Below are 15,991 nucleotides of genomic sequence, written 5' to 3' on the forward strand. Positions count from 1 at the left end.
TGCCGCTTGCATCTTAAAAAAAAGATAATCACAAGAATATTTCCAGTTTCTTTTAAGGGGCCTGGTTTGGGGCCGTGAGATCCAGATTCTTAGATATGACTATCATATTTCCAACTGAAAATGGAAGATGACGCTTGGGCTGAAACAAAAGTTGGTATGTTGCATATTTCCCCATCATTCATGTATTCAAGGAACCAAAAGTGAAATTTGACATATCATTTTATTTGAAAAGTGAACAGTTTCCTGATTGTTGCATCAAAATACAGTCCACAGTTTTTACTGAAATGTGTTTATTCTATAGCAAGATAAAAGCATTTTTGTTTTAGTTAAGCAAAATACAAACAACTTAATTGCTGCTATCATAACTCATAAAAAAGTATAAAACAGCATAAAAACACAATAAGCAACGTAGCAATAAATGGTTTATGTCACCAGTGTTTACGTTAAAGCCTCGTTTATGAAAACTTTACAACACATGATATGAAAACTTACAACTTTGAAAGAAAATATTTACATTGATTATTCAGATGTGGTGCGCCTTTTAAATATTCCACCGGTATTACATCATAATAAAAACTCTCGCTTTTTCTTTTTTAAATCTTAACTTTTGTAATAACTGTTTTCATTTAAGTGCATTTCCCTTTTAAAAATACAGTGTTTTTATTTTTCGAAACTTGTCGCTCAGAACACAGAATATAATATTCACCTTCTTTCCTTCTAATTAGAATGAATAAAATGGGCTAACAGCGGTCATAGATATTGTTACAACATATACCGTGGTTCGATTTGGAGAAGTCATGGGTAAAAAGTGGAAATGAGTCAATAATTGAATCTAATCACTTGCATTTTTTTTTTTTCTGGAGAGATTTAGGAAAAAAAATAAGAGCTTTGGCAAAAGTCTGTGATTTACATTATTTTTTTCATGACAAAAAAATGCCATCAACGATTCATATCATACAAATGTTTGTATGAAACTGGATCTTCATATTTCAGGTAGTTACAACTGTGCTTTTTATTTTGAGGGCTTCGGAAGTTCAAACAGCCTTGAGGTGTGGTTTATTCACTTCTGGAGAAATAAGGCCATTTTCGAGGACTCAGAGGCCAGTTGACAGTCATCAGTATGTCCCAGGATTCATGAAACGGTTCGATTCACATATTGTAGGTACAGCCTGAATAAATAAACAAGGCATCACAAAAGAGCACAGCTTTTCTTGTTTAAAAACAAAGTGATTTAGTTGCTAGAAGATGATACTCAGCTAGACTGCAGTTCTTATTGCCTATCTAATAGACATTGAGAGGACCATGGGATCTGTTACACATTTCTGCATAACCAACACCAACTTACAGGTTTCAGCCACATGTAGTTCACCCTCCTATGCCACTCTCCTCGGGACACGCGAATCCAGCGGCCACGTGCGTCTTCAGAAAATACTGACCTGCGATAATACTTGAGTCTGTGTCTGAGACTGGATTTGCGACTGGTGCTGCTGAGAGGCTGGCTGGGGGCTGCCAATGGCGGGGATGGGGGACGTGATCTGCGAGGTGACGGGGGAGTGCTGCCGAGGAGAAGGCTGGGACTGATGCTGCATGTGTTGCAACTGCTGCAGCTGGATGTGCTGCTGCAGCTGCTGCTGCAGCTGCTGTTGGTTGATTTGCTGCTGGAGATGCTGCTGCTGCTGCAGGTGCTGCTGCATGTGGTGTTGAAAATGCTGCTGCTGCATCTGCTGCTGGATCTGCTGATGCATTTGGTGCTGCTGGAGTTGCTGCTGCTGCATCTGTTGCATCTGCTGCTGCTGCTGTTGCTGCTGCTGCTGCAGCTGCAGCTGATGCTGCTGGGTTTGCACTGAAGGGCTCACCTGGGTGGAGGATGCCGAGCCAACCAAGGTGGTTCCCATGGAGCTGATCAGCGGAGCCCCAATGTTCGATGGCATGTTGGCTGCGATGGTGACTGATGTGACAATCTGGTTCATGGGGAGTCTCATGGTTAAGGGTTTGGGAGCGATTGACCTAGGGAGCGATTGTTGCAGAGTCTGAGGTGATGCTGACACTGTTCCATGTTGAGACAGTGGAGGGTTGAGAAGGAGGGAGGATGTGAGATTGGTGGACGCCAGGGTCTGCTGAACAGAACGAATGGTCTGGGCTTCTGCTGATTCAGCAGCAGCCTGCATGTGGGGGAGAAAATTCCAGAATATTAAAACACACAAGCATTTAAAATATTTAAGTATTTTTAAGTATTATAAATTGATTACAAAAATGGCCATCATTCTTCATGCTTCCCTGTACCCAAGCCCTTTGCCATGGGACTTTTTAGCTCCTCCCAGAGGTGGGGAGGCCCAGTCGCCACACCCTGAATCTGGGCTGGCTTTGTGCCTTTGCTCCAGTCAACAGAATGTGAGGAAAGTGAGGGCTCAAGAGGTCTTGCACCCTTTCTCTCTCTCTCTCGGAATCTGCCACCACCATGTGCGTGATGACAGACAGGAGTTACCCCACTCAAGAGCCAGCCAACTGCCATGAATGTGAAGGAGTCCAGCCCTCTCTGACCTCCACATGGCTGCAGACAGGCGAGCAGGACCAGCTGATGCCACCGAGCCTGGCCTAGGTCTTAAGAACCAGCCAGCTAACTGGTACTTTCTGAGATAAATGCTTACTTTTTCAGTCACTGGGCTTTGTGGCTGGTTGTCACATAGCACTACTCTTGCAAAAGATAACTGATCTCCAGATTGATTTTTCAGCATTTAGCTCTGAACTAACCTCGCCGTCAAGGATCATGTATTGACAACAGAGCACAGACCACCTGAATTCAAACCTAGCTCTACAGATAACAACTTTGTGACTCTGGGCAAGTTAATTCACCCATTTCCTCCTCAGTTTCCTTATCTATAAAATGGGGTTTATGGTATTTACCTTGTTGTAACGCTTGTGAGAATTAAATTAGCTCATATTTGTTAAGTGTTTAGAACAGCGCCTGGCCCACGGGAAGCACTTAGTAGATGTGAGCTATTTTTATTAATTAACCACGACTACTACTAAAAAACTACCGCTCCTAGAAAACTTCAAAGCCCTCTCTTTGCATGATGATTTATAACAGTGCTCGTGTGAATATAAGCAAAGCATAACTGAATTCCTTGAGGATACTAGACTGAAGTACTTTATAACTTTAGAAATATTTTAGTTTGCCAAATATTTTCAAAGACTTCCACTATTTACCACAGGAGTCATAGACAAGAGGAGAATGTTCAATACCTATGTGACTGAGTGGCCCCTTATATGATAAACAATAGACCTGGGGTTCAAGATGGAGACAAACTATCTGTTACATTTTGTGCTAAAAACATATAATACCCTCCAGAAAAATAAATTCTTTTACTAATGCAACAGCGATTGGAATGATTCCGCTTAAGGACTATTTTTTTCCGCTTATTCTTCACAACATTAGGGGTTTTTGGAGGGGAGCAAAGGGGCATCTTGGAGGCATCAAGCCATCCTTTACTCTCTTTAATGGTCTTGAATGTTTACTTCTAGATTTTTATTACTCACATTTATAAAATCGACTATTAGAAGGAGCCTGAGAAGTGATCTTACATGGAGAGTCACTCAATGCAGAAAAAGCCATAGCTGATGGTTCTGACTGAACAGTGTTATCACGGAAACCACTATCCGTCAGTGGACAGCTCCCTGGTTTTGTACAAAAGCTCAGTGGGGCTGCATGTACTGGAGGGTCATGTTCTAAAGTCGTGGGGTAAGAAGAAGCCTGCAAATACTCATAAATATCTTTTAAAAAACCATTAAATCACACATAAAGTAGAATACACAAAGTTTTGTACATATAAACATGAGCGTGATTCTTATATACTCTAATATTTTAAAATCACCAAGGTAGTCTTAAGAAAGAAACTACAAGGAACGTCTACCTTTAGACACCTAAGCAATCACAGTGTTGAGCCTTTATGATGCCACCCTAGTGGTGAATGGAAGCGGGCGGATGATTGTAAAGAGCTCCTGCTTGCCTGCCAGGCTTCCTCCTTTATGGTCTAATATTGAGTTTCTTAATTCTGTTGTTTGTTGTGAAGATTAAAAGTGATAGCAGACTGACGTCTTAAGAGAGGGAATCCTGGCTCTGAATGTAGAGGCGTAAGTTAAATGCACATAGGATGCAATCCTATTTATTATTTCTAATGTTGGGGCTGACATCGTGCTCCCTATAACCTCACTCCTTAGATGATTTCTTGTGTCCAGGGCACAGAGATCAAACTCAGGCTTCCCTTACATAAGGGCTCTTATGTCTGAGGACCAAGACCACATGCCCCCAAACCCTCGCTTCCCTGATTCTTTCATGTATTTGATTTTCAGTCCTCACCATCAGGGAGGCAACTCTCTAGAAAGGCTTCAATTGGCCACCATCCTCTTTATAAACTGTGGGGTCCAAAACAGAACCACTTCTTCAGATGTGGTCTAATCATCACGCTGTACAATTAGATGCTGCTTCCTGTGAGATCAGCTTATCAGCAGCCATTTCACTCTTGGTTCTGGTCGAAATCATTCTAAACTTATACCTCAAGGACTATTTTAGTTGGCTGCTAGGTCTCTGAATAGAAATTTATGATGTTCTCAAACTGAACTTAATGAAAAAACAAAAAGCCCAGAAAAAAACCCCAAAACCCAAACAATATTTTAGATTTATTCTTTTTAAATTCCATCCTTTTTGAGTTTTTTGAGCCATGGAATTCCATTCAGAAATCCTTCTGCATCCTGACTCTAGTATCCAATGGCTAACTTTTAATTTATCCCTTCTAAGTCAGTCACAGACCCGATGAGCCCAGTCATGGCAGCTAGTTCCTGAAGGCCTTTTGAGTTACTGGCTTTTGGCTTAAGTCCACATGTGGTCAATTATTCATGCTCTAACGCACAAAGATCACCTATACCTGCTTCTGGGTAAATGAATGAATAAATGATCCACTTAGAAGGACATGCACGTTGTTACTCTCTTTGTTTCACTCTCTCTAATTAGCCATCAACTATACTTCAATTCTTAACACCTACAGCCCACACACGTTCAGTTGTTTTCTGCCAATGTGCAAATCTGAGTCCAGGATCAGTATATCTTTTAATGTGTGTCTTCCAGAGTCTCAGAAAAAGGTTTGGCTATGGACCTGATGAATGCTTTCTCTTTCTAATGAAGTGGGAGTGCCCTAAGAGCTGTCAACAGAGACAGGAGGATTTGTATTAATCTGATTCTGAGCAGCTGCCAATGGTAGATCTTAATATGAAGAAGAAAGAACTCAGGTGAAGAAGAGAAAAAGGGATAAACTCTTTTAAAATGGCTTTGCCAGCATCACCTACCATGCCCTGAGGCACTAGGTGGTCCTTGAGGCAACAAGAAAGACAATGAAACGGAATCTGGGCCTGCCAGAGGACCAAGAGCAAAAACAGGAGTTCAAATTATCCTCCCAAAGCCTCTCGAAGTTCTAGGAAGGCCGAAGACAAAGTTAATTAAATGTTACAATAATATAACGTAACCGCTCAGGTTCCCTTTGGATCAAGATAATAGTGATCTAGAGTGACATTCACTTTGGGATACTGGTACATTTTATAATACATCAGGGTCCACTGTATATTCTATGTATAATACATATACATGTCTTTTTAAAAGTACTTGGAGCATAATTTTATTTTAAATAATCATGAGGTTTATTTATTTATATGATGTGGAACAGTCTGGTCAAAACTGCAACATTCCCTTTACAATAATGTAACCATTGGAGAATTTATGATATACTGTCCAAAAATGCCTGATAAACATACCACCCCATTCAAATAGAGGCCATTAACACAGACCTCAGTCTCTGACAAAAAGAATCAGAGGCCGTTTAAAATTTGTCTAAATAGCTTCAACATACATATAGAGAGATCAGCGAATCTTTTGGAAACAATTTAGATCCAGCAGTTGAAATTAACTCATCTTTCAGGCCATCATGGTGGCAATCTCTAACGGAAACAAATTTACAAGTTGTTCAAGACGCTTTTTTGTGACTCTAGGAGGAGCTGCATTGAGGTCTGCAACGCTCCAAGGCTGTTTTCAACGTTGTAACTCTTTCGGACACAGGCCGCCCCCGGAAGGTTTACCTTAGACACGAGGCTGGCCCGGTATGCAGCCAGGGCCTTCAGGTACTCTTTCTTGGCAGCTTCTGTTTTCCTTTTATATACCTATTAAAAGAACACAATTAGCACCACCTTTAGCCTACAAATCCTCAGCTATAAAATAACGGCTGTATAAATTAGGACACAACAGAACTCACATTAAAAATTGGTCTCCGTGGCTTTGATTTTTAAACGTGAACACACACACACATACATACGCACACAGATGTCAAAACAAAACCCTGGCCCCTGGCTGGAGCACCATTTTGACGGTTACTGATGAAAATGAGAAAGAGATTTCAGGTGCCAGCACAGACCCCTTGAGAGCCACAGCTGAGGGCCTCATGCTAAGGTGGTAAATAAGGGACCAAGGAGAGTAAAACTTGCGGCAAATGGTTTACATTATAGAAAGTAACAATTTTCTCTATCAGTCTTCTTTCCCTCACACACAATTCTAAACTGTACCAAATCAGAGGATTGAAAAAGCAACAGGTGAAGACAGAAGAGAAAAGATAGAGGCTTTTTGACCTTGGTTTTCTTTTGGAGAAAAATAAAGTCAGAAATAGTCAAAGATGGGAGATTTCCATTATTGAGACTAATGAGTTGCATATAGAAATCCCAGTATATTAAACATGATTTGGGCTTCCTTTTCCTACCTGTGGTCTGATGGCTGGGTGTTAGACCAAAGCACAACTATCTTTTTCTCCAGAATTTATGTTAGGTGCAACGGTTTGCCAGTCTTTTAGGATTAGATTTCTGTATATAGCAGAAAATCAGTCTGCTATATACAGCAACATGCTCGCTGCAAAGAGACAAGCAGATTCTATAATTGCACCATCCCAAGGAAACCAGTACTAGGAATAAGGTGATGACTTATAAAGAAAAATCAAGGGTTTTCCATTCTTCATTCCTGAAACAAGTATTCTATTTCACTACTAATAGGGGTGCATTCTTCCTAGGATCCACAGAGTTAGTTCCTATTAATGGTCATGGGGTTTCCTGCAAGGAGCAGTGGGGGACTGACCCGGAAGGAAGGTATTCTTCTCTCCATTTGTTGCAGGACTTGCAAGGGTAAGGACAGGAGACGAGACCCTAAGGAAAATCTCCCACCAGCATGGCTAATCTCTCAATACCTCCCATACTGCCGAGCTTTTAAATGAACTTGGAATAAAATTTCAAATGCCTGGTGACAATAATGAGACAACGCAAAGGTGGCTTCAAAGTTTGGAAACCCACCAGGATGGCAGAAGGGTTCAGAAAGATGATGAAAGAAAAGGCAAGCAGGATGGACCTAAGCCCTTTGTAGGGTCCTTTTGGAAATAATGTGGAAAAAAATTCCACATTATTTAAAATGAAAAGATCATCATCAAAAGTTTATGCTTGCAGGATATTGCCTGGATTTCTTCCAACTCTCCTCTGAATGGGTTCTGAACACGCACCCTTAAGGGGACGGAGAAATCCATGCAACTGGAGAGTGGTTTGGATTTATATGTTTGTGTTTTTTAATTCCATTGCTTAGAAAAGCTTTCATGAGAAGCGACCACATTAAGTGAATGTATCAACTCAGAAAAGATGTAAGGAACATTCTTTTGTTAGAAATCTAGGCAATTCTGACTCCTAGCGCCCGGTGGACAGCAGAGCGGAACCCTGCTGGGTCTTTTTGCGCCATCCTCTCACCTGGCGTCGTATCAGACAGTGCTCCGCTGCTTTCCACAGGGTTTTCATGGCTAATTTTTGGGGAAGTGGGTGGCCAGGTCCTTCTTCCTAGTCTGTCTTAGTCTGGAAGCTCTACTGAAACCTGTCCACCATGGGTGACCCTGCTGGTATTTGAAATACTGGGGGGATAACATTCAGCATCACAGCATCACAACTGACAGATGGGTGGTGTGGTTCCCTGACTAGGAAATGAACTCAGGCCATGAGAGTGAGAGTAGCGAATCTCAACCACTAGACCAACAGGGCCGGCTGAGGAATAGTCTGGTAACTTTTTAATAGACGGCCGCGATGGCTCTTTGCCTCACCTGCTTTTGTTCCTCTCCGAGGCTGTCCCACATAGATGCTACGATTTTTGAGACCTCTCCAAAGGTTGCATTGGGGTTTTGACCTTTAATTGCAGCCTGTGTGTCTCTGAAAAACAGGGCATATGCTGACACTGGCTTCTGTGGCTCATTGGGATCTTTCTTTTTCTTTTTCTTTGGAGTCTTGGGCTTCTTGCCAGAATCTGGAGCAGCTCTTTTCTCTCCAATGGCCTGCAAAGCAGGAAGAAAATTCACTGCCTGGAATGTACTTGCAGAGAATGCAGCAAGGCTTACTCAGGTCTGCAGCTGAGTTGTTCTTCTAAGGTTTTGTTAAGCGTCATCAACAGATGAATCACCACCAAACGGGGGGAGGGGGAAATGGCTCAGTTAACTGGACAGCAGAGATTAGCATTTAGAACATTGATTAATGAGACCCAGAAGTATCTTCAATACATTCACAACATATGCTCTAAATAGCAATTATGAGTAATGAAAAACAGAACACTCTCTACCAGGCGATGCTATATATATATGCTATGCTACACATGTACACATAAACAAGATACTTTACATTTCCAGAGGTTTTAGAAGTAAACCTAAATAATATTCAGGATGTTGATCATATTCAGATATTTTAAATGAGGCCCCTTGTCCTAGACGCACACCATATGTATGATAAATCTGAATGGATTTTTTGAGGCTTGATTTTTTCATTTTAACAGAATGTTACTTTACTAATGGGTCTCCGGAAACTCAAATTAGCTACAATCCCTAAGCTTGCACAATAAGGGTAAGGTCATCTTTATTTTCTAAAATAGTAATAACTTTTTAAATAAGATAACAAGAAATGTAAAAATGTCAAAACTCCTTTAACTAGAGATAGAAAGGAAATTGATACCCTGCATAAAATTAAAAACCTGTAAAAGAGCAACAGTAGATACTGAAAATCACCAAGGCTAAAAAGATGATAAAAAGGTATTTATTATACATGGTAAATAACCCTACCCACAAGAATACTGCCACAGAGATGCTCACACACATTCACAATGAACTCTGAGATCAAAACCACAGACATGCTGTGGGCGCAGCTCCCCAAATTTATATCCACTGAGCTCCAGATTCACCTGCTACCCTCGTCTAATGTCAATGATCATATATAATACACTTATCAGAGAAGCAGGGGAAATGACTTACCAACCTTGTTTCACCCCCCAGTTTATAAAATGAGTATACTGAAGATAATTTTGCGGTTAACTTCATCAAGAAGGCTGAAGTGTTTGACAAAATCTGTTTTAAAAGCCAGCCTTGGGCAAGATCAACAGAGACAGATTCAAGTTACTAACAGACTGGCTTTTAATGGCCTTGAGCCTTGAATCCTAATTCAAATTTTCCTAGAGTATCATTACTCTCTGAATGAATTGAGGGTCATTTGGAACTTAATCCAATTACTAAAATTCTTAGGGAGGAAACTGATGAGTAACTTTTCTCTGAGAGCTCTGACCCCTCAAGGTGTTAGGAAACCACTAGGCTACTTCTGAGGGGGCTTCTTGTTTGCACTATTTAAGCGATTAACAATATCCATTCTTTATACAAGTAGTGACACACTTCAGATGCTGTGAAGCCATATCTCACCTCTCCTCCAAAATGTCATCTTTCATAACTCGCACAATTAATTCAATAAAATTCTGCAGACCTCATAATCTTTTTTCTAATTCTCAGAGTAAGTGAGACTGGTTTAACTCTAGTTAATGAATCTGAACTTAGATGCCTTTCAGTTAGAACTTAGAGGAGAAGTTTTTAGAGGAAAACTGGAGCCAAGTTTTCCTTCAATGAAAAAATATTACTTTAGACACAAGAAAAAATATATATATATATACACACAGATTTTTCTAATTGAGTCAAACAACTATATTCTTTTCCTGGAAGAAAATTTGGCACTGTTTGCACCAACAACGTCCCAACCAATGAAGATGAAAGTAATTTCCAGTGCAGCTTTTTCCAAATAAGAGTTGTTCAATTTCATTCTCTATAAAAAAACATTCAGATGTTGACAACATGTGATGTCTTCTTGGATAACCATGACTTGCCCTAATCATCATTACCTTTTAAGAATGAACCTGACACGAAGAATCTCACAGTATAAATAAAAGCTCAGAATTAATTCTCCAAAAGAAACGTTTGTATAGTTGACTTAGAGGGTTGGGAAAGGTGGAGAAATAGCTTTACCCAAAAGAGACATAATCAACAATCATTTTAATCTTCCTTTCTCAGCTAAGTTGCTTAAAAGATAAAATGGATTTCCTGTCTTTACACAAAACCTAGACCCTCACTTAAAATGGAGTGAGCTAGGAGTCGCATAAAAGGTTTTCTTTAGACATGACAATTTCAGATTTGTACAGAAGTACTGAGATCAGTGGAAATGGGAGTGAAATGAAAGGGATCCATCTGAACTGTGTAATGGCCAGTTATAACTCAGGTGGGCCTTAGTCACATCCCCTGAGCTTCTTTATTCATTATTTCTCACTTCATCTCACTGAAGTCCTTGTGTGTGTGAGCGGACAGTGCATTTGACCAGGCGCCGTCCAATGGGGCGCGAACACCAAACCCTCATCCTTGAAATCCTTGCGATGTTCCTCTAGGCTCCCTCCTCTTTTCATCACTCTCAATCTTCACTGGCTCCTTTTCTCCCATTTGCTGCTTAAAAATAAATGATGCTCAGAGTTCTGGCCTTGACTTGCTCTCACACACTCTGAGAAATCCTGATTACTTCTATGTCTTCACGACCACGTGCTGACGGTACTCACATCTATAGCTCCACCTCCAGTGAACTGAGCTCTAGGCTCAAATGGAAGTGTCTCAAATTGAACCCATCCCATGCCAAACTCATCTTCCCATGGGAAAAAATATGCCACTCCTCTCTTTCTGGGTTGATCCTTTCATTTATTGATATCCATGCTGGCTCTCAAACTAAAACTCAATTTATCCTTCACTCCTTCAAATTCCAGCGGATCACCAAAACTTAATGATTCTTCCTCTTAAATGTCTCACTAATGTGGTGCCTCTTGTCCATTCTTTCCTTTGCTAAAATGAAACACTTCATAACAAAAGAGTCTTCTAATTGGTTTCCTTTTCTCTGGTCCCTCCCTTTATAATGCATTCTAGCTACAGCCGAAGTTACCTTTCTGAAAGCACAAACTTGCTTATGCCATCCCTCTATGCAAATAATTAATCAGCTCTCAATTACCAACAGGAGAAAGGCTCCCACCTTTCAGCCATTTCTGTCAACTCCTATTTCTTTCCTCCCCCAGATCAAACTGTCATGATACCATAAATTGACACGTGCTTCCACCGCTCCCTCTGCCAGCATGCCTGCCTCTGTCTTCTGCCTCACAAACTTTTATGTATCCTCTTAGACCTAATTCAAATAACACCTTCCCAATAAAGTTTTCCTCAAATCCCTCTCCCAAGCAGAATCAATGACAATCTCAGCACAGCAGACACATCAATTATGCCACTAATCACATCCGCAGCTAGTTTTAAACATTGCTCTGCATCCCCAGCGGGGAGCCCCATAGGTAGTAATTCTCTTATAAATCTTGATATCATCAGAAATAAGTAAAATGCCAAGCACAGAGTAGGTGTACAACACAGAATGAATAAGGAATGAGTAATTATACACCTAGAATAAATAACTTGAATGAAACGTAATACTTTTCTAGGCATTCAGAAAAGTCATACTTGCAACTAAGTTTTCATTTCAAACTATATATATTTGCTTATTTATTTTGAGGAAGATTAGCCCTGAGCTAACATCTGCTGCCAATCCTCCTCATTTTTGCTAAGGAAGACTGGCCCTGAGCTCACATCCGTGCCCATCTTCCTCTGCTTTATACATGGGACGCCTGCCACAGCATGGCCTGACAAGGGGTGCGTAGGTCCGCAGCTGGGATCCGATCTGGCCAACCCCGGGCCACTGAGGTGGAATGTGTGACCGTAACGGCTGCACCACCAGGCTGGCCCCCAAACTATATATATTTGAATAATATACATTTTCCATGACAAAAGCAGAGACGAAAAATCATTAGAACTTACTAACTGATAAACATTACCAAAGATGCAAGACTGTCAAATGTGGCAGCAGTTTAGCCAACCAACTGGATGAAACTTATCCACATGGACATTAACTCAGAACCAGAGCGGTTCAGAATTCCTGGAGAGTCTAGCGCAAGCCTTCCCTTTAGCAGATTAGGAAAATTAGGCCTTCAAGAGTTAAATGACTTGCTCAGTGCCTTTCAACTAGTAGGAGAAGCCAAATCTCCCAATTTCCAGTTGAATATACCTTCCACAGAAAATAAATAAGAGTGAAGAAAAAAAATTAAGCTGTCCTAAGTTGAAATGCTCCTCCAAATCCATGACGAAAAAGAAGGTAATACCATGAACGAAATTCAGAGCCATCAGCATGGGGTGATCCCCAATTCTCCGGTAGGTTCCATACTGAGGCAGTTCACTTACTCTGTTGGATTCATCAGCATCCTCTTCATTGATGGAGCTGGAAGGAGACGGAGTGGCCGATTTGCTGGCAGGAGGTGAAGGAGAGGTGTGGGGCATACTGGCACCTCCCAAATTCAACCCCAGCTGGGCGCTGAGCTGAGACTGGTTGATGGTGGTGAGCTGGGCAGGAGGCATGATCCCAGAGCGAGCAGCATCGGTCATGTGGGCGATGGACCTCATGACCAAGGACGGATCCTGACGGTACTGTGAAACTTGTGTGTGGCTCTGATCCTAAAAATCGAGGAAGGAAACTCTTTTAGTTTTTCCCCAAATCAATGAACTCATGTGGGTGGGGTTGGGGTGGGTGAAATGGGTGAAGGGGGGTCAAAAAGCACCAACTTCCAGATATAGAGTAAGTCATGGGGATGTAATGTGCAGCATGGGGACTATAGTTAATAATACCATATTACATATTTGCAAGTTGCTAAGAGAGTAGATCTTAAAAGTTCTCATTACACACCCACAAAAATCTTGTAACATATGGTGACAGATGTTAACCAGACTTATTGTGGTGATCATTTTGCAATAGACACAAATATTGTATCATTATATTGTACACCTGAAACTAGTAAGTTATATGGCAATTATATTTCAATTTAAAAAAAGAAAAAAAATCAAGCAACTTATAACGTTAGCAGCCAGCTCCTTAGATAGGTCTGACCTGCTGCAATTTTGATCAGTCTGACCTATCCCTGGATGATGGTCTCTATTAATTTATTAACTAAGGACTCATGCCAAAAAGTGGAAAGGTCAAAAGCACAAAGCTCCACTTAGCTAGTCTAGTCTATTTCACTATAGAATTGTCATTGGACAAGATAAAAAAATAATAATAAAAGACTATTAGCGAAGGAAAGATAAATTTCCAGCGCTTGATTCTTCTTGAGGACACTGATGACAAGGGAAGGGCGGAAGCAGAAGTCCAAAGTCTTCAGGCTCGCCTACTGGCTTGCCATCCTTCTCACACACAGCCCTGGTTCCCCACCGTCACCCGCCTCCATAGAAGGGCAGGATCAGGGCTCTACTTGATCCTTCCAGGAATGCATGTGACGCGTTCAAAGAATGGGCTGGAGAAGCACAGAGGAACATCTGTCCGCCCCGGGGCGTCTTTTCTCTAAAACTCTCTGCGGTTAACCAGAGGGTCATTCTGACTCTCAATTACACTGTCAACGGCATCTGGAAGTCATTCAATGCCTTTAGGATTGGATATCACTTTTTTCATCTTAATCCTGCTTGGTTTTCTTTTGTTCAACCCACCACGATTTAATAGACTAATGGATTTTAAAAAATATGTATAAGGAAGAGGTAGAGATCATCAGAATTAGCTTCTCTGAAAGTTACTGCAGTCACTTCAAAAGCAGACTTCTCTATTTTGGGCAGCCATCGAAAAGACTTTAGAGTTGTTGCTGCTGCTGCTTTTTTTTAATTCCAAAGAATCAAAATCTGAACACATGCTTTTCAAACGACTTTAAGACTTGTCATTTAGAGTGAGTCTCTGATTTTATTGAAACCAAATTCTCTTGACTCACGGTGACCCAGAATCTAATTTTATACATGAGCCCATGAATGCTTAACCGTTCCTCCTTTGAGTCTTTCTGATAAGGCTTATTTTTGCTCTTTAAAGAAACAAATGAATTGTAAAATAACTAAATTGAAGCATTTGGTCTCTTAATGTTAAATATATAAATGCCACTAAATAAGAAGCTATAACTATCAATAGCTAACTAGCTAATAAATTATAATCGACCTACACTACAAAGTATTATGAAGCTTTTTAAAATAACGAATTAGATTTATGTATTATGTGCAGGGTTTCTCAATCTTGGTTCTATTGACATTTTGGACCAGATAATGCTTTGTTGTGGGGGCTGTCCTTTGCATCATAGGATGTTTATAGCAACCCTGGCCTCTACCTCCTAGATGCCGGTAGCAACCTCCCTCTGCCCACCAGTCAGGACAATCAAAAATGTCTCCAAACATTGCCCCCTGGGGTGCAAAACTGCTCCCAGTTGAGAATGACTACCTTGCAGTGATATCCAAGTTACAGTAAATGAAAAAAGCAAGTTGCAAAATAATTATAGAGTATAGCCCCTTTCTGTTAAAAACAAAAAAAATTCAAACCCTTAACAATGGTTACATTATAAGGAGTAGGACTAGAAGGGTGAGGAGGGGAGCATCTTAACTTTTTCCACTTATAAAAACAAAACAAAATTAATAAAATCTAAAACACTTTAGTCAGGAAAAATTAAAAGGAAGATAGATAAGCAGTTAAAATAGTCTGTAGCAAATTGCCAGAGTTTAATATTAAAATATAAACTTCCCATTTCTTAATAACTTCTGAGTTATTAAATTGCTGTGGAAGCCTGGAAAAATGAGTCACATGTTATCAGAATCATCCCATTCTTCCTTGTCTCACTGATAATATTCTCTCCACTGTTCTTAAAATATTACATTCAATTGGCAGGCGTCCTGCACATTTGTATCACAAAAGTGGGTTTTACATCATCAGTTTGTCCTAATTTTTTCTGATGAGCATTCTACCATACATTTGGCCATTTCTCCTCAAAAATTTGAGCTGACTGTCCACTCTTCTGTGTTCTTTTGAAGTTTCACCACTGCTTGCTTACGTCATTTCCACCCCCCAACTACTGTCAATTGAGCTATCTTATTCTTAATTTTGCTCTCCATATATACATCCTTCAGAATGCTTTTCAAAGTCCTTGTAGTCATTTAAATCTAGATGTTTTAAAGTATCTACCAGCAACTTCCAGAGTACATTTAAATGAACTATTTTAATTCTGGCTATATGGTAATAAATTCGTCAGCTGGCATGGCCCTGAAGTACGAGGACCTGACTCGCGCAGCTTTCTCATTCACAGAGGAGTCACTCTGCTCTTTACCCCAATGCCTGTGAAATCAGCACGTACAGACACTTGACTGACTCCTCCCCACCTATAGCATTTCATACGCGTCTCATGGTCAAACAGAAGGCCAAGCAGCAAGTTTTCTTGGTTTCGTCAGCTCTTGCTGAATTCCATCTGAAATTTACACCTTTATTATGGACCCGGTTGCTGGAGAGCTCCTGTTGACCAACAGCAAAGGTTCAGTATACTAAAAAGAAACATTTATTGTATGTTTAGCATGTGCCACTATTTGTGCCAAGCTTAACATGCATTCTCCAATTCAATCCTCTAAAGAGCTTCCGAACTAGATACTATTATACCCACTCTTAGCTAAGAGTGATTCCCCAGGCCATGGAGCTGGCTAGTGATGGGCTGATGGAAAAA

At 40.6% G+C, this 15,991-nt stretch overlaps 1 protein-coding gene across 5 annotated transcripts in view; it reads right to left on the reverse strand.

Moving 5' to 3' along the window:
* Window positions 1–201: 201 nt before the first annotated feature.
* Window positions 202–15,991, reverse strand: part of TOX3 (TOX high mobility group box family member 3) — a 102,336-nt gene continuing 86,546 nt past the window's right edge. For 2 of the 5 annotated variants that reach the window (XM_023634763.2, XM_023635223.2), the window contains exons 4-8: window positions 12,669–12,938; window positions 8,160–8,387; window positions 6,124–6,204; window positions 1,437–2,162; window positions 202–1,169 (exon numbers count right to left, since the gene is read on the reverse strand). In XM_023634763.2, the coding sequence (XP_023490531.1) occupies window positions 1,116–1,169; window positions 1,437–2,162; window positions 6,124–6,204; window positions 8,160–8,387; window positions 12,669–12,938 (1,359 nt within the window). In that variant the 3' untranslated portion in view covers window positions 202–1,115. Of the gene's footprint in view, window positions 1,170–1,279; window positions 2,163–6,123; window positions 6,205–8,159; window positions 8,388–12,668; window positions 12,939–15,991 lie in introns of those variants that run through there. The other 3 variants (XM_023634765.2, XM_023634764.2, XR_002806128.2) reach the window with 2 other exon arrangements.

Source organism: Equus caballus, chromosome 3, assembly GCF_041296265.1.
Source record: "Equus caballus isolate H_3958 breed thoroughbred chromosome 3, TB-T2T, whole genome shotgun sequence".
NCBI classification, from domain to species: Eukaryota; Metazoa; Chordata; class Mammalia; order Perissodactyla; family Equidae; genus Equus; species Equus caballus.